The 27,386-nt window shown below is 44.7% G+C and overlaps 1 protein-coding gene across 5 annotated transcripts in view; it reads left to right on the top strand.

Moving 5' to 3' along the window:
- The window catches only part of LTBP1 (latent transforming growth factor beta binding protein 1), a 362,585-nt gene that overhangs the window by 26,317 nt on the left and 308,882 nt on the right, over positions 1-27,386 (top strand). For all 5 annotated transcript variants that reach the window (XM_045827131.1, XM_045827129.1, XM_045827127.1 and 2 more), the window contains exon 3: positions 17,003-17,300. In XM_045827131.1, coding sequence (XP_045683087.1) covers positions 17,003-17,300 — 298 coding nt within the window. The remainder of the gene's footprint in view (positions 1-17,002; positions 17,301-27,386) is intronic.

Here is a 27,386-nt window from a genome sequence, read left to right as displayed (position 1 = left end):
AGCACATTCTGAAGTGCTCAGGCAGGGTAATATAGCATGGTAGAATTAGCAGAAGTCCGGGAATGAGGTACGGTGACCCTTCTCCGGGAAGACTGAGCTCTCTATTCCTGTGAATGAATTGCCACAACGTTTAATGGCGTAAAACAAACTATCATTTACTTACTCATGATTTTGAAGTTTGGCAGGGCCCAGGAGCTCACCACGGATTGTCTTCCCACCACGTGGCACCTGCTGGGGCGCCTTGTGTATGGATTTATTTCCGGGATAGAACACTCACGAGGCTGTCAGGATGCTGCTGGCTATTGTTTGTTGGGAGATCAGTGGGGCCTGTCGGGTGGCGGCCTGTCCACGTGGTTGTTTGGGCTTCCCCGTAACACGGTGGCTGAGTTCTAAGAGGGAAGAACTTTGCTTCCTGGCTTTTTAATGCCTGTGCTTGGAGGTCTCATAATGGCACTTCTGAAATTTCCTTGGCTTAAGTCACAGGCCAGCTCAGTTCAAGAGGGAGAGAACATATGCTCCATCTATTTTTTAAAGATTATATTTATTTATTTTTATTGATTTAACCTTTATCGTATTTTTCCCCCATTACATTTAGTCCCCTTATACCTCCCTCCCCCCAGTAATTATCACATTGTCCATGTCCGTGAGAGAGGGGAAGGGAGGGAGAGAGGGAGCAAAACATCCACGTGAGAGAGAAACATCGATTGGTTGCCTCTCATATGCGCCCCAATCAGGGACTGAACCTGCAACCCAGGCACATGCCCTGACCAGGAATCGAACCAGCGACCTTTTGGCTTGCAGGATGGTGCCCAACCAACTGTGCTACACTGGCCAGAGCATATGCTCCATCATTTGATGGGAGGAGCAGCCTGTACTGATGGGGAAGGGAGGAATTATTTGAGGACATCTTTAGAGATACAAAGAACCACAATGGTCTTCTTTTCTTTTTCTTCTTCCTCACTTTCAATCCACGGAAGCCTGCCCTGAATCATGATATGAGCTGGTGGTGACAAATAACGGGAAGGAACCTAAGAAAAATACAAAACTGGGTACCATGAACACATGATCTTCAGGGGACTGTGGCTCGAGAGTAAATCACTGCAGAGTCCATCTGCTGAACAGGCAGCCGTGAGATTTGTGATTATGCTGATTTTTTCATGGCTTCATTGAAATCTCTGTTTTCAGAATCGGTGTGTAAACTTTTTAGATTTTCTTTCTCTTAATTAATGTTTTTCCAGAATCGATAAGCAGAAAACGGAGACAAGTACAGTTACTATCCAGGTGGTTATTCATGACATATTTTGAACAATAAAATAAATTACTTAGATTAAATCTTTAAAAACTTATATGACCATTTTTTCTTCTTGGAAAACATAAACACATTAAGAACTTAAGTACAATTACAGCAGTTACCCTCATCCATTATTTAACAAGTTTGACACTGGGTTTTAGACAGAAAGAGTTAATTTACTTTAAGGTTGACAGCTTTTAACAGTAAAATAATTCTTGCTAATTCTGATCTTAATAATTACTTAAATTTCTCTTTGTTCACAGATCATACAATTACTACTTTTGGGATGATCAGAGATTATAGAAAGGATTTTAGAGATCAGTTAAGTAAAAAATTTAAATGCATGTAGGAAGCTAGGCCCAATATATGGGTAGAATATAGAAGGAGCATTTTACATTCACAATATTACTGGAATGATTTCTCCAGTCAGAAGGCTGTCAGAAATGAGAAAAGCCACTTAAACAGGTTTAATTTCATATATTAATGTTTTGAAAATAGAGCTTTGCCTGCTACTTTCGACTGCTCGCTGATGAACCCTTGAAGTCCACAGCTCTGTTTCAGCTTCAGTTCTGGAAATGGTTCTATCACGTTCCACAATCATAGAGCTAGTGGCCGGAAGACTAATCGTCTGCAAGTAGCATTATCTGCTGTGCTTCTTCCTTCGTTGGGGTGTTCTAACCTTTTGCTAATTCTGGGCCACACTGGGAGAAGCAGAGTTGTCTTGGGCCACACATGAAATACACAAATACTAAGGAAACAGTTTTTTTTGCTGATGAGCAAAAAAAAGTCTTCAGTATATTTACGATTTTGTGTTGAACTGCATTCATAGCCATCCTGGGTTGTGGATTGCACACCCCTGAATGACCTTGTATTTCATATTAAGGCTTCAACTGTTACTCCTTTTGGGGGTGAAATCCTAATTATTATGGTCTCTGTAGTTGGGGCCATGCCCTCAGCCAGTCAGATGTTGGTGTCCTACGGTCATGATGCTCAGACATCAGTGACATTTACAAGCATTTTATTTTATCAGGAAAAGGCTTTGTCATGCCTTGGAGTATATGTCTTTTAGGGTATTCTTACCCTTGGTCACACAGTACTCCTAGTTTACCTCAAGGAATGCTGTCCAAATGAATCAAATGCTAGTTTTCAGAGGCTCTGTCTCACTCACGTAACTATTATCTTTTACTTAGCTACGGAAATTAGTTTGTCTACAGCCATACCACCCTGAACGCAGCCGATCGCGTCTGATCTCAGAAGAAAATCAGTTTGGAGATGTGCATCTGGAGCATGAGGACAGCCACACAGTGTTGTATTTTAATTTAGCGATGCTCTCTGCCACTTTGTCACCACCCACCACAGCTGTGCTCTGGGTGACTAAGTGTGGGGGAGAAAGAAAAAAAAGGGAGCTTCTTCTGTTTGATCCAGTGAAATGCTGTTTTAGGAAAATGTAAAACTCTGATGGTAAAAATACAATTCTGTCCCAAAAGTGTCCTTAAAGGCTATTTTGGGGCATGTGTGGGATGAATTTGGGGCTGGGATAATAATAATAGCTGGCACCTGTCTGGGGCTCCTCTGAGCCTGACAGTCTTGAGTTCTTTGCATGTATTCATTTAATCCAGATAGAAGCCCTCAGTGTTTTATAAAAACAAGACCCATTTAACAGATGGGAAAACTGAGATGCAGAAAAGGTCAGAGAAATATACCCAGGGGCACACAGCTGCAGCGTCTGAGCTGGGGCTTGGTTTGCACCGCCAGGCTTAAGTGCTTTCTTTGCCACTAGGTGACACTCCCTAATCAAAGTAGATTTTAAAAAGGAAAGTATTCATCTTTTTTCCTTATATTTCAATCCAAGTTTCACAGACTCATTTCTCAAGTTGGGCATCATTTCAGTCTTATAAAGTTTATCTTTTTAATTGCTGTGATTTTCAAAAGAACTTCTCTTGTTTAACATTTTTGGTTGATGAAAATAAGAGAAGTCAGCTTTGCAAATGGATTAAATAGGTTAATAATAGTGTTGGACATATTACCCAATCATGGTATATTAAGAATAAGTTTTAAAGTAAAATAATGTAAGTTCCAATATGTATAGTTTTCATAAAGTCTAGTGTATGGTACTCTGTCTCATGTTATGTTTAGATTATAGAAATCACAGCCCTTAAAAATTTAAGCATATTTCAACTAGTTTCTAAGTAAATTAATATATCTTTTCAAAAAGTATTACAGATTCTTGCCATACTATGACAATATGAATAGGCCATTTTAGAAAACCTGGAAAGTCTAGTATTGCATAAACAAAAAATTAATAACCTGTATAATTTCACCACTCATAGGTAAATAATTCAAATTAGCATTTAAGTGTATTTTTCTCCAGGCTTCAGTCATATGTTCATTCATTCAGCAGTCATTTATTGATTACCTTCTGTGATCTAGACCTTATTCCAGGCCCAAGGAAAAAAGCAGCGACCAAAATAATCTCTCTGCCTGTGGAGCTGATATTTTAGTGGGAGAGAGAGACGATGGTTGTATAACTATATAATACAAGGTCAGGTAGCAATAAGTGCTTTGAAGAAAAAGGAAGAAGAGTAAGGGAGTCAAGGCCCAGAGACTGCTGGTGTGCAGCAGATAGTCGCGGGCTGGGGGCCTCGAATATCTGGGGCACAGCAGAGGTGGGGAGCCCCAATCAGGGCCCGGCAGCGGTGGCAGGTGTGCTCTGCCCAGGGACTGGCCAGGAAGCCAGTGGGACAGGTGCTTGGGAACTGCTAGGAGGAGACACGGGGGTCGTGGCGGAGATGGCAGAGACACGCAGGCTGTAGATACAAGGGCTTCACATTTCACTGAGTGAGCGGACACCTTTTTTTTTTTAAAGATTTCATTTTTAGAGAGGGAAGGGAGGGAGAAAGAGAGAGAGAGAGAGAAACATCAATGTGGGGTTGCTGGGGGTCATGGCCTGCAACCCAGGCATGTGCCCTGACTGGGAATCGAACCTGCGACACTTTGGTTCGAAGCCCGTGCTCAATCCACTGAGCTACGCCAGCCAGGGCTTGAGCAGACATCTTTTAAGGTTTGGAGCAGAGGAGAGGTGTGATCTGACTTTGGTTCTAACCAGTCCCTCTGGCTGACTGCAGCAGACAGAGTGGCCGGGAGCAGGGTTTGAGGGCAGGTGGTAAGAGATGGTTAGGTTCAGGATGTTTTTAAAGGTAGAGCCAAGAGGATTTGAAGATGGACTGGGTGTGTGGTAGAAGAGAAAGAGAAGAGTCAAGTAGGGTGACAGCTTGGTGGTGTTACTGGTGACTGCCCCCAATCCAGTTCTTAATCCGCAGTGCCTCAGAACTTGACCTCCAGAATTAGGGTCCTCGCAGATGTCATTAGTTAAGAAGTCATACTGGAGTGAAGGGGGTGCTGGTCCAACGTGACTGGTGTCCCTGTGAGAGCGGGGTACTCAGACACAGACACGTAGAGGGAACCCATGTGAAGACACAGGGGTTGCAGCTTCCACAAGCCGAGGAACGCCTGCGGCTCTCCGGAGCTGGGAGAGGGGACCCGGACAGATTCTGTCCCACAGCCCTCAGAAGGAACCGACCCCTTTGACACCTTGATTTTGGACCTCTCGCCTCCAGAACTGTGGGACAGGACTTTCTGTCGTTGAAGCAGTGTGTGGCACTTTGTTACAGTGGCCCTAGCACACCTACACACTGGGGGAGCAGCTGGGTGAAGGGCAGCGGGTTTCCAGGAGAAAGATGCTAATGAGGAGCAGGTGTGGAATTTGGGGTGGGGGAGGGGAATCACCATGTGGTGAGTTTGAGGAGCCTGTTAGCTCTCCATGGGGCAGTTGCACTTGGAAACCCGGAGTTCAGAGAGGAGGGCCAGGCCTGAGAGTGGATGTGGGCACAGTCTAGGTGGAAACCAAAGCCATGGGACTGAATGACATGACCCGGAGAAGGGCCCAAGGACCAAGCCAGCCAGGGACATGTCAGCATGTAGAGGTCAGACAGAGAAGGATGAGCCAGAGGCAGGTTAAGGAGGGGTTGGGGTGAGGGTGTGACCTCTCAGCCAAGGGAGGAAAGTGGCTAGGAGGACGGGACTGACCCTCCATTGCACTCTCATTCAAGGAGGGAGAAGGCCCGCTGGGTGGGCAGCCTGGTGGTCACTGGTGACTCCAACACGACCCGGTTCCTTGGACACCTAGAGGCGCACAGCTGATTGGAGTGAGTTCTAGAGAGTGGAGGAGCTTTAAAAACAAAACAAAACACGTGGCATTACATCATAAGCATTGCTCCGTCATTAAACATGTCTCGTAAACGTTGTCTTTAATGACTGTATCACATTCCATGATTTTGATCTATTCCTTATTGGCAGGGTGCTTCTATTTTTCCCCTTACATTAATTGTGAATATAAAATTTCCTAGATTAGGAGTGATAACACACGGACAGGCATGATGCTTTCAGAGCTCACTCCTGAAGTATGGCCCATGATTTTATGGAAAGCCTGTACCCATGGACACTCCGTCAGCAGTGTAGGAGAGGGCTGGCCTCACTGTGCACCTCTCTTCCATATAGCCCTGCATTGACTAGAACATCCAGAACAGCGTTCGGTTACCATGGTGACGATGGGCATCAATGTTGTGTGGCTTCACTATAGTGCACTGTCTTTCCTGGTTACATTCAGTCATACTGGACCAGCGTCCTGAGCACATATTTAAGAATACAGTCATACCTTGGTACTTGTCAGCTGCAGAACTCGTCAAACACTGTACTCGTTGCATGTTGATGAGAAAAATGTTTCAGCGCACGGTGCTTGTTCGGGGCTGATGGTGCTTGCTCCAGCCTTGTTGTGCTTGCCAGACCTCCTACGGGTCGCAGCGCTGCCCTGCGAGAGAAAAGTCTGCACCATTCAGTACTCGTTGGTTTCGGCCCTCGTCCCGAGTTCCGGAATGAATTAACGACAAGGACTGAGGCACCACTGTACATTGCAATTCCTTCCCTCCTTCGCTGAACCTGATTTCTTCTGAAGTGTCATTTGCGAGTCAGTAGAGCCCATTTGCATCTTGCTTCTTAATGGCTTTGTGGCAGGTTCCACCACTCACCTTTGGCCTCCCACTCTGGGGCCGGTCTTACGTGTTGCTTATTTCTCTCAGCTTTCAGATCCGATCTGAAGTTCATGATCTCAGGGAGGTCTTTCCTGAAGCCTCGAATCCCACAGGAACGGGCCCCCACTGTGCACATGCTTCTCTTTCTGAAAACCGATAATTATACGATTGCTGTTCTGTCCGTCTCTGTGAGTTCCCTGGGCCAGAGACGGGGTTTTCCTGTCTGCAGTGCTATTCATAGGCACGTGACTGTGCCCGGTGCGGAACGGTCGCTTGGTGTTTTGAGTGAAGAACGGAGATGCAGGTCAACCTTGACCGCGGGCCCAAGGGCGCAGAGCTGCGGGCGGTTCAGCCTCAGCACTGTGTGCCTCCATCCCTAGGCGAGCCTGGGCAGGAGACCTTCTCTGTCTCCTCAAGGAAACGAATGATTCTAAGAATTCCGTGTGTGCTCTTTGGTCCCTTGAATACAATAATTTGTCAGTTACCAAGTCAAGGCCCCGCATTTCTCATTTCTTCTGTATCTTTATATTCCAACACTTTATGGTGGTTTTTTCCCTACACTTACCTGTCTTTCCTACTGGACTCCAATCTCCTTGATAGCAGGAAATTTATCTCTTTTCTCTTTTTATTCATAGTTCTTGGTATACTGCTAGAATATAAGGCGGAGGGGCTCCATGTTTGAAGAATGAATGAAGAAGGATAATATGATGGGATTAAAACAAGGTTTTAGATTTATTAGAATTAAATGGTCTTCCACTGAATTTTAAAGATGTTCATTATAATACTTTATATGTGCATAATAGTTCACAGCCTGTAACCCAAGATTTGTCAAAAAACTTATATATATGTACTAACATTAGTGCACAAGATGAAATTATGCTATTATTAGAGGAAGTGTTTAAAAATGACTTAATGAATGACAAAGTAACCTTGTGTTTTTACTCACTTTATAGTATCAACTTTTACAAAGCTTGTAGTATCACTTTATAGTTCTAATTTTGAATGGCTGTAATGCCATACTCCACTTAACTTGTCTGGTTCTTTTGCATTTCTTATTGTGTAAATAGCACTGCTGTGGACAGCCAGACATATGTGTGTGCATACTCTTTCCTTTTTTGACCTTTAGTATAAATTTCTAGAAAGGAGGATACTAAAATATTTGAGAGATGATGTTTAACTGCTTTCTAAAAGGCCTGTACCATTACACTACCATTTTTGTGGCAATTTGTGTTAATAATTTTACATCTTTGATAAATTAAGTAGCCATAATATGGTTTCATTTGTTTTAGTTTGCATTGTTGATGACTAAATTAATTTGAACATTACCCCAAAAGCTTATTTACTAATTAGACTTTCTGTTGCCTTGTGTATTTCTTTCATTTTTTTCTTTTTCGAAGACAACTTTTATTATTTCTTCTTATATAATAACATTTTCTGAAAAACTTTTCTGGTTTTTATCTTTTTACTTAGCTGTTTTTAACTACATGTTTATATTGTCTAAACTGTAGATCTTGAACTTTGTTTCCTTTGCCTTTTTTTGCACTGACTTAAAAAAAACCACCCAAACTTCATAAAAGGGCAGTAATAAGACCAGAAACAGAACTCTGAAAAAGTGCTGGTGGTTTTTCATTCACATGACTGATGACTTTCAGTGATGTTATATTTTGTGAGTGATTTCACAGTTATTGATGGCATTGGGAGGAGTGTGTTTGGCCTCAGCGGGCCACCTATTTTAAATTAAATCACATGGTAACAAGCCACTCCTGCTGAGCTCAGCCTTTAAGAACCTCAACCCTTCCAGAACACAGCTCCTGGGGAATTAGGCGGCTGAGGGCTCAGTGCTTGATAGGAAGGCATCGAACTCCTGAGCGGAGTCGTGAGCTGCTGCACACAACTTTGGGACTTGTATTCTGTGTCGTCTATGCTGTGTTCAGCCCTCTGACTGCTTGGTTCAGTTGCCCCTTGAGAGAACATTAGAAAAGAGCCGGGGTAGGAAATCAATGGTGGGCGGGAAGCCTGTGGGACAGCCCGACTTGGAGGGGAGAGAGCAGTCCAAGCACACCCCGCCCCCTGAAGTATTTCACATGAATTTTCGTAGCAATCAAAACCCACAAGGGTTATTAAGTGCATTGGTGCTTGCTTCACCCATCTAGAAAATTCGCTTATGTGGAGTTCTTCATTATTCCACAAGGCTGGATGGAAAAGGCTGGGGGATGCTATGCTAATATTCTTTGCCCTTTAGGGATTTGGGAGGAAGCTGACCCAGAGACATTTACGAGGAAAGTACAGCATTTATTTGGGTTTGGTACGAGGAGCAGACGGAGTTGGAGTAGACTGAAATGTGTGACCTCATGCTATGTTTCTTGTGATCTGATATCACTCAGTGTTATTGAATAACTTCAAAGGGCAGCTGGGCATGACTGTGAAGACACACAGAGCAAAGCAATTTCTCACCTGCTGTCTCTGATCACAGAAGACACAGTTCGACTCATATTTCCCCCGGGACGGCACACATGCGGGAGACATGCTGCAACTTGTTTGGAGAGAAAGGCAGGGGGCAGAGAGTCACACTGTTTGCCCTGTGTGAGCTGGGACAGGGTTTAAATATAGCTAGTAGTTACTTTTTTAGAATTAAAAGCAATAGAGGCTGGCCTTCAGGACGTGGGCTACTGCCTAAAAATACAGCCACTAAATTTTTAAATAACATTAGGATCGGCTTGTCAAACTGGAGTCGGGTTCAAAGGTGGAAGAAATCCAAGGGTATTTACTGTTTGGGAAAAATGCTGAGAATTTGACTGTTGCAAATGATGAAAGACTGTTTTTAGAGACCAGCATGGCCGCCAGGATGGAGAAGGATTTGGTGGCCTGTCCTGCCCATCCAAGTTGTGACGTGGCTTTCTGTAGGCCCAGTGTTTGCAGATTGCGGTCATCATTGCCCTCGTGGCCATTTCTGCCACGTGGGCTGATCTCATCCTTATCGCCCCTCCACCCTGTGAATAAGGAATGGGCTTCAACTCCCTTCAATTTTCAATTGCCTTTTGTTGGATTTTTAAAAAATTGCTTTGATGTTTAAAACCTGAAAATATACAGAAAAGTACAAAGGATACAACAGTAGATCTCTATATATCTACAATCCACAGCTAAGATAGGTCTGCTTGTCATGTTTGCTACCCATCTTTTTTTTTTTTTAAAGAAAAAATATTCCAACAAAGTGACCTATTTCCTTCTTTGCTATTGTTCCCCTTCCTTCCCTGAGGTGATCGCTGCCATGAATTTAGTATGAACCCAGTACATATTTTATGCTTTTATTGAATTCCCATGTGTTTACAAAAAAATAGTATTGTTTTATGTATTTGGTTGACATAGACAGTTATACTATGATTCATATAAGTAACAGTATAATAAAATAACAACTTGTAACTTGCTTTGTTTTTCTTAAAAGTTTTTTATTTTATTTTACTTTTTTAAAAGACTTCATTCATTTATTTTTAGAGAGAGGGGAAGGGAAATTCTCGAGAAAGAGAGGGAGAGAAACATCAATGTGTGGTTGCCTCTTGAGTGACCCCTAATGGGGACCTGGCTCACAACCCAGGTATGTGCCCTGACTAGGAATTGAACCTCTGACCTTTTGGTTTGCAGGCCTGCGCTCAATCCGCTGAGCCACACCAGCCAGGGCTAATTTGCTTTCTTTCGGCAAATGTTATCTTCAGGACCCACCTGTTTTGATGGGTATAGATTTAGCTCATGATTTCAGCTGTTGGATGGTATTCTATTGTATGAATGAATATGTCATAGTTTAATTTATCTATCAGTGCTGTTATTTTCCCACTCTCACTGGTGTACAGTGAACATCTTTGTATATGTCTCTGTGTGCCTATAAGTGAAATTGCTGGGCTTTCACATTGTAAACTTACTAGGTATTGCTGGATTGCTATTTATGGGGGTCATAGAAAATATACTCCGTGAGCAGTATGTGAGAGGCCCGGTTTCTGTAAGTCATTGCTAACACGTTGTGCAGCCTTATTGCCAGTCCTGTGAGTGTGAAATTGTATCTCAGTATTGTTTTGATTTTCAGTTGTCTGATAGTTGGAAAAGCTGAGTATCTTTTCATGTTTATTTGCTACTTACATTTCATCACCTTTGAATAGTCAATTCATATCCTTTGTATTTTTCTATTGATTTGTAGGAATCCTTGAGATATCTGGTTACTAATCCTTTGTTAAATATATTGCAAGTGTCTTCTCTTTGTCATTTGTCTCTCAGTTTTGTGGATGCTGTCTTAAATTTTGATATAGTCAAGCTGATCAGTCCCTTTGGATTTTTTACTTACTGGTTCACACTTGGGAAGTTCTTCCTTACCCTGAAGTGTGAAATATTTTCTCAAATTTTCTTTTAAAGGTTTCAAAGACTTGGAATGTATATGCTGTGTGGGTAGGAACCTAATTTTAATTCTTTTAGATAGATGGCCATTTTTTTTCCAACACCATTTTTTATGTAGACCATTATTTCTTTACAGATTTCTTATGTATATCATTCATCATCTTCCAGGGCTCCACTTACGTGTGCCTTTTTCTAAACTTCTCATCACATTTCATGGATCTGTTTTTCTGTCTGAACCAGCACCACATTGTCTTGCCAGTTGTACTAGTTGTAGGATCCTTTGGATGATCTATATAGACCCCCAGGTAAATGGAAATGCTGAGACATTGGTTTCCTCCTTTCCAGTTCTTGGACCTTGTTATCCTTTTTCCTGTTCGGCCATGCTGGCTGGGACCCGCAAGATCGACTGTGAAAGGTTGTTGTGGGCACCAGACTTGTTTCCAGCTCTGACAGGAAACTTCTACGGCTTCCACGTAATGTTTGTCATAGGCTGCAGTGTGTTTCTGGTTGTGGGAATTGCTGTAGGCAGGGTTCACCAGGACAAGAAATACCTTTTTATTCCCAGTTAGCTCACAGTTTTTATTTTTAGTTATGAGTAAGTGATGTATTTTATTGGAAGATTTTCTCTACTCATGAGATAAATTCTCATTTAATTTTTTAACGTGGGGATTTCCATTGATAGATTTATTGGCATTAAAGCCATCCTCATGTTTCTAGAATTCTGTTTGCCCTCTGTTTTTGAAATACTGCTAAATTTGATTTAGTAATATTTTATTTAGGTATTTTGCATCTATATTTTTTGTTTAAGAGAGGGGAAGGGATGGAGAAAGGGAGAGAAACATTGGTGTGAGCGAGGAGCATCGATTGGTTGTCTTCTGTACACGCCCTCACCGGGCACTGAACTTGCAACCTGGGTGTGCGCCCTGACTGGGAATCAAACCTGCGACCCCTCCGTTTGTGGGACGATGCCCAACCAACTGAGCCACGTCCTCCAGGGCTGCATTTATATTCTTAACTGTGATTTGTGTGTTAGTTTTCTTTTGTGTGTTATTCTTGCCTGATTTTGTTACTGAGGCTTTGCTGTTTTGGCATCTCTTTCGAATGTCCTTACTCTGGAGGGTCAGGATTGGGAACTTGCACCCTACCCATCCCGGGAAGTTTGGCTTCACAGTGTTTGGCCCTAGGCCCGTGCAGCTTAGTATCAGGCGGAGACTCCTGGGGAACCTCTGTAGGTTCCTCTGCCTCTGTAGGCAGGTCTCTGCCCCACACATTCCTGCCTTCAGTCTCTGAGGTCTCAGCTCAGGAGTCCCTCGTTCCCAGCTCTTCAGCTCCGTTCCTCCTCTGTGTGCCACAGTCAGCAAAGTGCCTGCTGTGCAGGTCGTGCGGGTCGGGCTGCTTGTGGGCTCACTCACCTCCTTGATTCCCTTCTCTTACGAGTCACAGTCCTCACTCGCCAGTTGTCCGGGGTCTGACAACAGCTGTTTTATATCTTTCACTCATTTTTTTAGTTGTTTATGGAAAAAAGGCTCATTTGGATACAGTTATTCCACCTTGGCCAACCTTGGAAACCCATCTTTTTAACCTAAAAAACAAAACCACCTTTTAAAATCATTGTTCTGTTTCGAGTGGTGGAGGTAGGTAGAGGGTTAGCTCAGGGTGCTTATCTCCAGCAGATTATCTACTTTATTGGATTATCTACGTTAAGAATTGTGATACCCCCCCACAACACCCCATTCCTTTTTGCAAACTGAGTGTCTCCCAGAAGCTCTTTTTTCCTCTATTGCATTTGAACTTCTTACACTAATTCCCTTAACGGGTGTTCCTCTGGAAGTTTAGAAACTTGCCGCAGCTCCCAGCAGCCACTGCTGTATTCTTCTGTGTGAGTCCCTGACTGGTTGTTTCACAGTTCTTCCAGAACCCACCGGACCTGAGCTTCTGAAACTTCCTTTAACAGGAGTGCTGTTAAAGGCCACTGCGGACCTCATCCACAGCGGAGTATGTTTTAATATTGATTTGGATTTTAAAACACCTTTGGGAAAAATACCAACTTTGAAGGATTGGAGGCTGTTTGATCAAACAATGTACAAACCAAGTCTGGAGGTGTGGGTATTTTTATGGGATGGACTAAGAGCCCACAGATTGATTACCTTCCCTTTACAGGTGTCCTGAAATCCCAGCATCCTTTGGGAAGGAGCGGCTCTACGTTCACATCAGTCACTCCACCAAGATGAGGTTCAGGCTCCCGTCCTGGGACCTATAAAGTTCTGCATAAGCCAGTGATCTGAACTCGCAGCTTATCATCTAGTTGGGAAATAAGAAAACATTGTGAAAAGATGATTAATAATGTGTGACAGGGCGTGTGAAGTGTGAAGTGGGTGACGGAAGCGGGACAGGAGTTGAGGCGATACAAAGATTGTGGTAGGGGTGGCGGGCATTTGGGAAAGACCTCCCCGAGGGCGAGGAGGTTTCAGGCGAGCTCGAGCTTCCTTCCCGGGCCTCTGTCTCGGGACGGGGCACCCTGTGTGCAGACGCAGGGGTGGTGCGCTTCCGCAGGGATGTACCCCGGCCCGGAGGGTGGGAGGGAGGTGGGGCCAGACGGAGAGGGTCCTGAAATGTATCTCACGGGAAGCTTACCTGTGTTGAAAGTTGTTGAATGACAGAGAAAAAAAATCAGAGAGCTACATTTTAGGAAGACTAGTCTGGCTGCAAGTCTGGATTAGGGTTTTGTTCCCTGATCTGCTGGTTCTCGACTTTGGCTGCACGTTGCAATCACCTGGAGAGTTAAAAAAGAATAGAAATACTGATGCCTGAGCCCCCTCCCCCAGAGTTTCTGATTCAACTTGCCGGCATTAGGCCTGGGTTCTGTTTGGTTTTTATATTTGTTAAATTTTTCAATTACAGTTGACATTTACTAATTACTTTTGGGTATACAATGTAGTGATTAGATATTTACATAATTTAAAAGTGATCACCCCAATAAGTCTGCTACCCACCTGACACTGTACATAGTTATTATGATATTATTGATAATATTCCCCATGTTGTATTTTACATTCCTGAGACTGTCCTTATAACTGGCAATTTGTACGTCTCAATCCCTCCCCCTTTTCCATCCCTCTCCCAACCTCCCTCCCATCCCCAGCCTGCTTTTTGAGAAGCTCCCCAGCTGATTCTAAGGTGCAGCAAAGCCTCAGCACCACCTCCCAGCCCTCTGATAAGATCTTGGTGTGATGTTTGCTCCTTGTGTTGAGCCCCAGCTGGCCAGGAAAATGCAGAATCAACTGGTGGAAAAAAAAACATTTTAAAAGTGCTTTTGTAATATTTATTTGTAATATTCCATATAGTTCAACACCTTAAAACAACCGTTTTCTCATAAATGCCTATACACTTTTACATCGGCCGTGAAGTAGAGGGCGACCACACGTATAAACTTTGGGAAGGGATCCACAGTTATCTTGAGAACGTGGTCCCATGAAACATTTTTTAATTTTTGCATTAAACATAAAAGGGTGATGTAAAGCAAATGCTTTCATCACAGCCAGAATTCATGAAAAGGAGAGCACTGGTAGTGTGAAAACACCCAACTTTCAATTATAGAAATAGAAAGCCTCCAAAACTGTCTGGCGGAGTGCTGCCGGTTTCCAAACACCGTCTGTCCATGGTTTGCAGGCACGAGTGCGTGTTGACCCGCCTGGGGGGCCGTCAGACTGCTGGGCCCGGTTTGCGATGGAGCCGCCCGAGGATGTGCATTTCTTACGTGTTTCCGGGCAATGCTGCTGCTGGCCCCAGCGCTGCACTCAGGAGTGCAGTGTGAGAACCACTTCTGCGTGAGGGCCAACCAAGTAGCATAGGAAGGTGGCTTGATAAAATCTGGTCGCAGGACAGGAGTTTTGCCTTGCATGTCAGGTGAGGGGCTTGTCTTGGCAGGTAGGGAATCTGTCCCTCACCCTCAGCTGCCTCAGCTGAAGCCAGCCCCTCCTGCCGGCATGCTCCAGGGGGCTGCTGCCAGAACCCACTGGGGGTAGAAGCAACAGGAAATTGTCTCATTTTCCTCCTTAGTGTCCTTTTAACATTTATAGCAGCAGGGTGATAGTGTACATAGTCATACTATTATATACCACGTTCTTTTTCTTTCAGTAGAAAATTTTTGTGGTTTTGATTTTTTTTCTTTTATTATTCTTTCTCTGTCTCCCTACCACATACAAAATTTAAAGAGTGACAAAAAAAGTTTCTACCCTTTTAAACGTCTAATCCATCCACGTCCTCCTGAAGACAGGTCTTACTGTGCGTTCTCAGTGGCGTGGGGCGATGCCCAGCCTGCACCCCTGCCCAGGGATCAGCTTTGGCAGACTGCTCTCTGCAGCCTTCCCGGTAGATGAGTCGACATTTGCCGTACACCTTGGGAGGGAGGAGGAGCGGAAATCATTCTCAGATGTTCAACCGAAACACGTTTCGCACTGAAAGCATGCGGGGAATGCGTGCATGAAAGCGCCCGGAGGGGATCTCTGGCAGAGGCCCAGCTCCGAGAGCCCAGGCCAGCCTTCGCCCGCGGCTGCGTCTATGCTCCCTGGGTGGAGCCTGTTTCCATTCCTGGGGCATTCCATAAATACCCGCAGCCGAGAAGGGCCTCGATGATTATCCGTCAGGAAAACGCTGATAAATTAGGATCCTGAACTCTGAAAGGGCATCGCTTTTGACTCTGAATTTTAGAAGCCTAATATGGAAAGAGCCCTTGGGGACATTTTAGAACAAGCAGCTACTGGCCTCCGGCTACCCCCAGACGTGTACAGGTGCAGAGGCCAAGGTTAAATAACTCCCTCCAAGGTCACCTAGGGAGCTGGCTGCATTTTCCTTTCTTTTCTTATTTTATTTTTAAGAATCCTTCTCAACTTTTGGAATGTTTGTCAGCTTAGTGTTCTCACACTTGACACACATTACTATAATGTCCTACTAACATTATAGTAATGTTACTATAACATTAGTTATAGTAAATAATGACACCCGTTTCATGTCATTATTTACTATAACTAGTAGGACTCATACTGTAGGAAGATGGGAACAATACTGTCTCTCTTTAATAAAACAAATCGTTAGGTTTCAGAGCTTCTCGGTCCTCTATTACTGAGTCTCCTGTGGTTCACATCCCTCATCAGTTTTGTAATTGTCTGGGGACCAAATCCCGTGTTGAATTTTCTGGGTTAATTTAGTATTGTGGTCTCCTCTCGGGACCAAGAGTTTCAGTCAAAGGTGTAATTGCTAGCCAAAGGTTGGCATACAGAAATGTATTTGGGCAAAGAAGGGACTGAAGCAATCATGTCCATAGGCCCGTGACTTTAACCTAATACGATTATGTGAGTTACATCTGAACTCCCACGGGAACTATGATAAAAACCCACTTACCTTCCCCATGACTCAGTCCTGCTAACTTTAAAGCCCTGCTTGGCCACAAGGCTGGTGATGCAAAGTACACACGTCCTAGCAAATACGAGATAAAGAGGTTGTTTCTTTTCGGTTGCCTTTCATTATAAAATTAGGGATGGTGTACAGTGCACTGGCAAAGGAATAAAAATGTGTATTGGATGACTCTCAGCCTATTTCATCTTGAATTCCTCTCATGTAAATAACAAGTGGGTTGGACCAGCTTTCTGGAAGATCGTGTCTAAGCTCTGATAGCTTGTGTAAGATGAAGTCTGTAGCACGTTCTGAGGGGTTGGGATTGGGCTTGGGCTTCTGTTCTTTTGCCAAGTCTTGCTTGGATATCTAAAATTTAAACGTAAGCCACAGCATATCAATTGAAAAGACGGGCAGAGCATTTTCTTAAGTTTTCCCTGTGTTTCTGATGCATTTCTGAGAGGCAGCTACAGTAAAGGGACAAAGAACAGGGACTTGGGGGCCTGTACGCTTGGATAAAGATCCCAGCGCTTCTATGTCCTGATAATTGTGTGACCTTTGGCAAACTACAAAACCCGTGTCTGTTTCTTCGTCGGTAAAACGGTCAGAATAAGACATCTGCAGAATGGCTGTGGGGGGATTCCATTGGTTGATAAATAGTAGGATGGTGCCTGACACACAGGAAGATGTTAATAAACATTAGCTGCCATCACTGTCCTCATCGTTTTGATGTCTTTAAGTGTGGTGGTAATTTATCACTGAATACCCGGATGATACCGTTAAGCCCAGGGAAGAATCAGTGAAGTCTGTAACGCTGTTCTTCAAACCTGTGTTCTCTGTTATCTCTCCACAGCCAACTGCGTTCCGCCATGCCAGAACGGAGGGATGTGTCTCCGGCCTCAGCTCTGTGTGTGCAAACCAGGGACCAAGGGCAAAGCCTGTGAGGTAACGGCGGCCCAGGACACCGCGTCACCCGTCTTTGGAGGGCAGAGTGCTGGGGCTGCTTCCTCCTGGGCCCCTGCTGAGCCATCAGTGAAACACACTTCGTCTAAGAAGGCAGACACGCTACCAAGAGTCAGTCCCGTGGCCCAGATGACCTTGACCCTCAAGCCGAAGCCTTCAGTAGGACTCTCCCAGCAGATACATTCTCAGTGAGTGTTTTGAACCGGCCTCCAGCTCAGGAGCATCTTCGCCGCTCTCTTAGATGAATGGCTTTAGACCACTCTCCTCTTCCCGCACCGTTTGCAGAAGTCACTGGCATAATAATGCCCGTCTTTCCTTTCCTTAAGATTTTACATGTCATGCTTACACACCCAAGTCTCTTAAAGAATCCCTGATGTGTGTGCTTAGCCTCTGCAGGGGAGAGGTACTATTATATAAGCACAAACCAGGGCACTAGTGAAGATTATAGGGCTCCAAGTTGGAAGGGAATAATAAAGAGAATCGTCTGATTGTGGTGGAGCTGTGAGTTAAGAACATTCTTTTCTTGGCAGGGGTGCTCTAGGGTGTTGAAAGAATAATTTAAAAAAGGAAAATGGAGTGATTTTAAAAGCTATATGGGAAAGGTGGGAACTCCACTTTGCACAGAGAAGGTATTCAAATGAAAGCGAGTCCTTGGAAGGAGAGAAGTTCCAACCCCGGTGGCAGGTTAAGTGTACCTTCCAGTTGCTGTGCAGGTCCGTGTTTGCTGAATGAGCTTGTGTCCTATTTTGGGAACATGGTCTTTTCTTAGCATTAATGAAGTGCTATTCTGAACAAAATGAGAGCCCTTGGAGAAAGAATGATTCTTTCTGTCCCGGGGAATCGCATTAGAAGCAGCTTCTCGGCTGCCCAGGATCCTTACACAGAATGTTTCCTTTTAATTAGCCACTCTGCGTGGATGACAAGATGCAGAGTTTACTGCAACTATCACTTGTCATTTGCCTAGGAATGTAAAACACAGGAAGTTCTCAACTAAAAAACGGGCTTGACCCAGCAGTTCATTTGTAAGCTTGAAATTTTCAGTGTTGTCTCCCTGTTAGAAACAGCTTCCACATGGTGATTAGCATCCAGTCAGACCACAGACATCATTTACTGTGTTCCTATAGATGAAATTATCCTAATTGATACTTCCCATTTGAATAGGCCACCTACCGTCTCCGCTGAGTGGGGTCCTTGTAACTTTTTCTTTCTCCTTTTGTTCCCTCCTGAATCCTTTTTGCTTTTGTTCATTTTTCTCTCATTCCTTCTTGTCTCATCCTTCAGTTCTCCCATGATAAATAGATTGGTGGTGGTAGTGGTGGGGGGGAGGGCTAGTTTGAAACCTAACCACTTTACTAGCATTTCAGTTGGAAAACATCAAAATATCCTGCAGCTCACAGCAAGCAGGAATGGTAGTTATAACTGATAACTGAGTACTGGTTTTCCTAAGTAGTGCTTAGTAACTTAACCAGGTACTGTTTCAAGTGCTTTATATATATTTTTAGTTAACAACTCACAAGGACCCCGTAAGGTAGCTACCGTTGTTAACCCCATTTCACAGATGAGGACAATGAGGTGCAGCGTGGCTAAGCAATTTGTTCAAGGTCGCATAGTTAACAGGGGAATTATAATAATAAGTATTTGGATTTCAGTGGAGGCAGGATAATGGAGAGTAAGAGTTAGGCTTTCAGGGGAGGCAGGCAGGATCCAGCATCCGTGCCCAGAAGTGGAGGGCAGCAAACGTTTTCCGTACAGGGCCCAAGAGCTTCAGCTTTGACATATGGTTTCTGTTGCAGCTTCTCAGCTCTGCCATTATAGCACAAAATCAGCCACAGACGATGCCGGAATGAATGAGTGTGACTGCTCCAATAAAACTTTATTTATGGCTATTGAAATTTGAATGTCATATAAATTTCACATGTCACCCAGTATTAGTCTTCTTTTGATTTTTTTCAACTCTTTAAAAATATAAAAATCTTTCTTAGCTTGTGGGCCATACCAAAACAGGCTGTGGGCCAGCTTTTTGGCCCATGAGCTATGGTTTGCTAACCCCTTCTCTGAAGGATAGTAGTGCTTTTTTCCGTGCCAGAACACGAATGTAACTGTGTCTTTGAAATGATATAAGGCTTTGATTATATCATACCGAGACATCTCTCTTCCAGCATTGTTCTGGATCTTAAAAACAAAGAGGAGTTCTGTGTCGAACTATGCCTTGGCAATCAAGAGTCAGATTACTGTGCATTGCAATTATTTTTCTTTTCCTAGCATCATTACTTACATAAACTGTGAAGTAATTTACAAGCGACATCATTCATCTTGAATATCACCATCCACTATTAGACTCCGACCCTCTGTGATGTGTATATATGGCTTGTTAGTGAGAACCATATGTCAGATGTCAAATAAAGGAGTGACCTTTCTCTTTTTTTTCTTTCTTTTTTTTTTTTTTTTTTGGTACCAGCAGTATAATTTAGACAAGAATGTTGTGAGTCAAAGAGGAGGCTAAGGTTTCAGCTCTAACTTGGGGAAAAGAGAAGTCATTATAGGCATACCTTGCTTTATTGCACTTCCTTTTATTGTACTTAGCTGCTTTATTATGCAAAGTATCTGCAGATACTGCATTTTTTTTTTTAACAAATTGAACGTTTGTGGCAACCCAGTGCTGAGTGTGTCTGTTGGCACTGTTTTTTCCAGGAGGCTCAATGATGCTTAGTATTTTTTAGCAATCAAGTATTTTTAAAGATGTATACATTTTTTAGACGTAATGCTATTTATTGCATACTTAAGTGACTGCAGTATAGTATAAACATAACTTTTATATGTGCAGTGAAACCAAAAAGTTTGTGTGACTTGCCGTATTGCATTACACACTTTGGGGGACTGAACCGGCCATGTCTCCGAGGCATGCTTGTAGGTAGACAATTTGCTTCAGATGCTTCATCTGCTGAGTGAAGATGCTTTTTATGAGAGCATTACTATGGGCTTGTGTCTGTGGGCATGTCTGCCTCGAGCTTTTGGGTAAGGAGAAGAGGTGGCCTAAGATCCTAACAATTCTATTTTTTTAAAAAAACATTTTATTGTTTCTGCTATTACAGTATAATTCTGTTTTCTTAATAAACTTTTATAGGTTGCCCTGGTATCTGGGAACTGCTGGGAGTATTAAGATGTGTAAGATCCAGTTCTGTTCTTCAGGAGATTTTGAAATGACGCACGAGCTGTAACTGGAGAGGGATGCGAAGGGCGGGGGCAGTTCGTCCCCTGAGGAGTTTAGGGGATGACGTGATCGCCTGAAGTCACATTCACTCACGCTGCCAAGGAAGCACGTGTGATAGGACCGTTTTGCCTCCTTTTTTGAGAAATGTAACGATTCTTAAATGATATATTTTTAAGATTGCCTACTTTTAGGGTGTTTCAAAGCTTTGTTTTGCTTTTACCTGGTAAAGAAGGAGATGGAGTAAGTGTCCTTAAAATGCTTGTAGACATGAAAACCCCTACAATATCAAAATGCTTAGTTAGGGTCATGTCCGTTACTTAGGTTACGCAATGCTACAGTCTCCATCGTTGGCTCAGCGAGTTTTTGTCGAGCATATGCTATGTGCTGCGCACTCTTCTGGGGACTTCTGTTCGGTGCTGACCAACTGCACAAAGTACCTGCCTTCCTGGAGTGTGTAGTCTGGAGAGGGGGGCACGACAGACAATGGCGTAATTAAAACATAGTTAGGTTTGGTCCAGCACTGTGAAGAAAATAAAGCTGCAGTCATGGACGAGTGCTGGTTCGGTGTGGGGAGGAAGGAGTGAGGGTTCTGGTGGTTTGAAATAGGCTGGCAGGGAAGGCCCTGCCGAGAAGGAGGCATTGAAGCAAAGGCCTGGAGCAGGCAAGGGCGTGGGCCATGAAGGTGTGTGGGGGTGGGCAGAGGCCCCGAGGCCTGCGTGTGTCAGGGATATTTGAGGATCAGCTACATTAGTAAAACTGGAGTGTTGGAACTACCCATTTTAGGCAGGGGGGTATTAGATGAATTGGTTTTATCTCTGGCTGAATTGGTGTTGACACCTTGACTCAGGACCAGATACAAAACTGTTTAGAAAGTCAGAGGAAGGGGCCATTGTTTCTAGATTTTGGAAAGTTGGGAAATGGAGGTCTGGGGTGGCCCTGGAAAACGTGGTCTATGAGTCTGAGAAGATGGTTAAACTTGGATACAAAGCACGGGAGCAGAAGGGCATCTCCAGGCAAGGCGATGACGGGGTGTCAGAAAGGACGGTGCCTACTGTTGTCTACTGTTGTGTAACAGATCACTCCCGAATCTAGCAGCTTAAAGCAATAAACATTCGTTGTCTGACAGTCTGTGGTTAGGAATCCAGGAGGCACTTCGCTGGGAGTTCTGGCTCGGGGTCTCGCGTGCGGCGCACTCAGCGGAGTCGGTGTACTGGCTGTGCGGTGATGGGCCATTTCATTCATGCTTTTCATGGAGATTTATTATCACAGTGTGTCTTTTCCCAGTTTTGTGGGCCATATTGTGAATACTCCATGAGCTGAAGAAAAGACCAGATGATGATGCTTCATCTGTCTGTATATGCGTTTTGGCAGTCAATTTTCTGACTCTCTGAACTCTTACTTCACTTTGTAATACTGGATTCTTTATTCTATTTTATTTATTTATTTTTAGAGAGAGGGGAAGGGAGGGAGAAAGAGAGGGAGAGAAACATCAATGTGTGGTTGCCTCTTCGCACACGCCCTACCAGGGCCCCGACCTGGCCCACAACCCAGGCACGTGCCCTGACTGGGAATTGAACCGATGACCCTTTGGTTTGTAGGCCGGTGCTCAATCCACTGAGCCACACCAGCCAGGGCTGTAATACAGGCCTCTTTGGAAAGTCCATATTAACACTTCAGGTCAGTCTCATAATTGCATCCTGTAGATGTTATTCACACGTAGCTGGCAATAAGAATTGCCACTGTGTGGTCACAGGTATATCCCCAGTGTCTGTCTTGAGTCCTCCCTGTATTAAAAAGGTGTTAATTCTTATAAGTTAAAGTCAGGAGACTCCATAATGGAGCAACATACAAAACTGTCCAGCCTTCCAGAGCTTATTCATCTGCTGATGCCATTATTCACATATATCCTGAAGTTTCCTGTGAAAGTTTGTTTTCAACCTTGGTGCTGCCCAGTGAGGCTGTTTTGACTTGTGCACAATGTCTGTCTTTAGCCTTGTTAGTTAATCATGATGGATGTTACCGGCACAGACCGCGGGGAGGATGGAGATCAGCTGTTAATGTCTCTCGGTTGTTCCGAGAGCACTGGCGCAGTTGGCCACTGCCTTGCCATTTGGGGAGCTGTTATCTCTGTCCTGGGCCAGGAGGAAGCACTTTTGCAGAAGACAAGGCACCCAGTCCCCTCTCTCTGAGCCTGAGAAGGAAGTCTGGTTTTGCTCAGGATGTAGATGTCAGGTCTATCTAGAGAGCTCACATGTATCCAGTCCTTTTTTTACCCCTCCCACCCCCGCTGATGGCTATTTTCATCACCTTATTGTGTCCTGATGTTACGAAGGACTGTGGTTCCTTTCTTTGGAAAAATGAGGTTTTTCCTGTCTCCATCCAGTTGAGGGGACTGAACTTATCTCATGGCCTTGACTGTCCCTCTGCTTCTCATCTTCCTCGCAGGATGTGGTGAGGAGAAATGTCCTTTTAAAGGACAGGAATAGTTCAAATGCATTGTATACTTAACAAGGGAACTTACAGTATGCCAGATATTTTCTAAATATAGAGAAGGTCCTTTAGAATCCACATGGAGTTGATGGGTTCTCCTTTCAAAGTTCTTGAGAGATGAATATTTCACAGGAACCCCGGGACAGTGGCGGGGAAGCAGCGTTAGGTGACATCTGTGCCGTGGGAAGAGGGGCCACTTGGTCCTTCATCTCCGCCCACTTCTCAGCTTCCTCTCACTGTCGTTAGCTCTGGAAAAAACTGTACGCCGTGGTGCCGTGATGCTGAGATACCGACAAGGTGGGGGACTTGGCGGAGGTCCCTTGAACTGTGCTGCTCTTCTAATTGACAGCAGCAACTATAAGATATAAAACTGTTCCCTCTATTTGGACTCTCTCATACCCCTAAGGAACAAAAAACCTCATTATAAAACTACAACCGTGGAAACTTTAGCAAGAAGTTTTCGAGCTTTTGTAGCATTAAGAGGTGAGGTTGGGACCTTGTCTGAACTTAGGGAGGAAGCCGAGGAAATGGCCAGGACTCAAGGAGACAGTTTCTCCGAATGATCTCCCAGACCGTAGGGGGACTTGACTCAGTGTGGACTTTGCGTAACAAGGCGATTCAGGGACAGAAGGACTAAGCGATTTGCCTAAATTCATGCAGCCCCCAGTATGGAGTCAGGATTCAAGTCTAGACAGTCTGTAGAGTTATCTTCTTATTTATATCGCTTCCTTCTTTGATGGCATTGGTATTTGTTTCCTATTGCTACTATAACAAATTGTCACAACTTTAGGGGCTTAAAACTATACAAATTGGTTGTCTCCTAATTCTGAGGTCAGATGTCCGGCATGGGTGTGACTGAGCCAAAATCCAGACGCTGGCAAGGCTGCCTTCCTCCTGGAGGCTCCAGGGCAGGATGCCTCCTTTCTTTCCCGGCCTCCAGGTCGGCCTCAGTTCTGTGGCTCCTTTTCCACCTTCACAGCTGACAGTGTCGGGCTGAGTCCTTCTCTCTGCCACTCTCTACTTCTTTCTTCTGCCTGCCTCTTCCACTTTTAAGGACACTTGAATTTATATTAGGCCCACTGGAACACGCCAGCATAATTTCCACGTCTCAGGGTCAGCTGGTTGTCAGCCTTAATTCCATCTGCAACTTTAATTTCCATCCCCCACTCATGGGTGCTGGGAAGCAGTAAATGGACATATTGGCGGGTGGTCGCAAATACTTCATTGTTGTACTAGGAACCCAGTCTTCCCTGCCACTCCAGAGTGGGCTGTAGTCACAGGGATAGTAAATAATTACCGAAGTACCCTTTGATGAACGAAGAGCCAGCCCTGTGACTCATATAAAAGTTAGATTTAAACAGATCATGCAGACCTAAGGCCTACATGTGGCCCTCACTGTGCTCTGGAATCTTGGGATTCTACCCATTCTTGTGGGTGGAAGCCGGGGAGTCCCAGAAATCAAGAGACTGGACATGACCCAGCACCGAGTGGGGCCTGGGCTGTCCTTATGCCTTTAGTCTCATGGGACAGGGGATGGAGAAGTCAACGCCACTCATAAATAAATGCCTTTTGACATACAGTGGCCCGACCCACTACCAGGGCTGTCCAACCTTTTGGCGGCTCTGGGCTGCACTGGAAGAAGAAGAGCTGTCTTGGGCCACCTGTTAAATACATTGTGACACATAATCACAAAAGAATCTCATGTTTGAAATAAATTTACGATCTTGCGTTGGGCTGCATTCAGAGCCATCCTGGGCTGCATACAGCCCGCAGAACATAGGTTGGACACCCCTGCAAGAGGCCCATGGCTTCTGACTCAGGGAACTTAGGAAAGGGGGGCGGGCAGATGTGGACAGGAGTGGGAGAGGGCTGGGAATGTCCCTCTCCACGAACAATTAGACTGTGGCCCCTTAAGCCTAACAGAGTGTTTCCCGTATGATTATTCTTCTATGTTGAACTAAATTGTGCATTGAAATTGAATTAATTAGTTGTCAGAGGCCTTGCTGGAAACTGACAATTAGAACCAGGGTCGAAACGCCCACGAACCCACTGAGAAGCAGTTGGAACGGAACAGTCTGGCCGACACATGGGGCCCGTGAGTGCTGGGCCAGGCCCACGTGGTTGATGTCAAACATGAGAGTGATGTTTGGAGCCTGACTCTGGGTGTTGCGCAGGTTAAAGTAAAAATTCCTCTTTACATTTGGATACGTTTGGCATTCCGTGGATACCGCCCCTGAATCCTTCCAAGGTACCTCTGGGGTTGCACTAAATCCTCTCTCCTTGTTTTCCTTGGCGGGAGAATTTGTTTTCCTTTGAGCAGAATGTAGACTAAATTTTAAGACCAAATTTTTATAGCAGTTCTTTGCCCCGGCGTCGCCTGGGATCAGAATAAAGAACCAGTAAGATGTGAGAGTCCTGTGTGAGGGTGGTGATGAGAACAGCCCAGATTCTATAAAATGCGCCCGAACAGGAAGTAAAGAGCAAAGTTAAATAACTTACGTGGTAAGTATGCTTAGGGTGAGTGTGTTTTTGCTGAGGTTCTTGAGGTGGAGTTTATTTTTTTTTACCTATTTATTTGTGTCTCCAGTGTGTTAGCGATGACCTAGCAGAAATAGCTGATCTTACGGTCCCGGAGGTGAGAACTTCTCAGTGGAAAGAATGTCGACTTAAACACAGAAGGAAAGAGAAGCCCTAGATTGGCTAATCCAGGAGAAAAAGTCTGTCATTATTCAGGACTGCTGTTCTCAGACGAGGCGTCTGTGTGTGTGTGCAGGAGGCACCAGAAAGGCCGGGCGGGTGGAACTGACTCGTGGGGTGGAGAACACTCCTGTTCCCGTCGGGGCCAGGTGGGCTTCCCCACGAGCGGGGTGCAGAGGTTTTGACTGGCCCTTCCGTCCCAAGCACTTGGGACTTTATAAAGTATGAGAGAATTAAGTCCAAACCCGTCTCCACAACTAAAGGGATCTTTTCAAAGTAGGTCTCATTTTGCCCTCCCCTGCATAAGGGCCTCCGCGGGCTCCTCAGTGCTCCTGGGATAAAAACTAGTTCTCTCCTCCTGGGGGATCAGACCGCCGCATCTCATTTTGTGCCTGTTCCCCTGGTTCTCGCCACACACAGGCAACCGCCTGTCACCGTGGCACAGGCAGGTCAAGGAGCTCCTTCCTGACACATTTTCTCGGTCACCCCTGTCTTTCTGTCCCATGCACACACTCCTCTTCCCTATGTAACACCTGCTCCTTCTGCTGATCTCAAGTTTCCTCAGGGAAGCATCCTCTGATGCCTCGGTTACTCCCCAATATGGTGGTGCCTCGGTACTGGTCGTGAATTCGCTCTGGGACCCGTGACGAGGGCTGAAACCGTGAGTACTGAACAACGAGGCATTTTCTCTCGAGGGGCGGTGTCACGCAGGTTCTAGCACGTGCAACGAGTCCCGAGCCAGCGCTGAGTGCTGAAACACGTTTTTCTCATCAAAATGCGACCAGTACAGGGTTTGACGAGTTCTGAAGCCGCCGAGTGCTGAGGTGTGGCTGTCTGTTCTCAGCACCGTGTTCTCCCTCCCCCTCCTTTCACAGCATTCGTGTCGATTTGTGTGATTTCCCCTCCCTGGCACTGTGCCCACTTGGTGAATGAATAAATGAGGGTGACAGCAAGTGACTGCTCTGAATCCCTAAAATCTGACCACGTAGGAATGCAGACATTAAATCTGCTAGGCTGCCTCAGTTTCCCCAAAGTAATGAGTCACTGATGAGAGTGGGCAAACATTTACTCGGTCCTTCCGCCCACCATTCCAGGACGGTGGTGCAGCCCCGGCATCTCATGTGAGGGGATGGGGCCCACTTCCTGTCGACCTCTCGATGCTGCAAGGATTTTCCACCAGTCAGACTCCGTTTGGTGTTCTGGGTCTTACCTTCTTGATCTAGCGGAGCTAAGTCTTCTCGCTCTGTGCACTCCCAAGGATGCCGGCGACAGGCAGGGAGCCCAGTGACAGACAAAGTGAGGGCAGCGCCCAGGCAGCCAGTGTCTTTGGAAAATTCCAGACACTGATACTGTAAATCTGGTTTATGAGCTTGAACTTTGTAGTACTCATAAGTATTTAATTAAATATTAATAATTTAAACTTTGATGCACAGTTGGCTCAACTCTCATAGAAAGCAAACAGGGGCGTCAGGCAAACTTGAATTATTTTTCCCTTAGAGCTCATGTGATTCCAGAGTGATGGCTGTGATTCCCGGAGTGAGCTGTGACCAAAACAAAGAAGAAATACTTCATCAATATTAGTACCTTTGAATAGAATTAGTCTGAATGCTTGTCCTGTTTGAAAGTTATTTGAGCGTCATGGAAACAGAATGAGTGTATTAGTGGGATTTTTTTTTTAACGTTTTCCAAAATTTTCAAACAGCGTGGGCCATAAAGTTTTATAACTTACAGGAGTGAGTGCCTTGCCTGCAGTCACAGGGGAAGTTAGAAGCAGAGCTGTGACTTGAACCTGACCTCTTACTCCATGTTCTCCGCGCTGTCTGTCCATGTCACTGGCTGACTCTTTTTACTAAAATTTGAAAAAAAAAATTGGCAT

This window comes from Phyllostomus hastatus, unplaced genomic scaffold, assembly GCF_019186645.2.
Source record: "Phyllostomus hastatus isolate PE091 unplaced genomic scaffold, TTU_PhHast_1.1 phas_scaffold_78, whole genome shotgun sequence".
In the NCBI taxonomy this organism is placed as follows: domain Eukaryota; kingdom Metazoa; phylum Chordata; class Mammalia; order Chiroptera; family Phyllostomidae; genus Phyllostomus; species Phyllostomus hastatus.
This window is presented reverse-complemented; position numbering and strand designations above follow the sequence as displayed.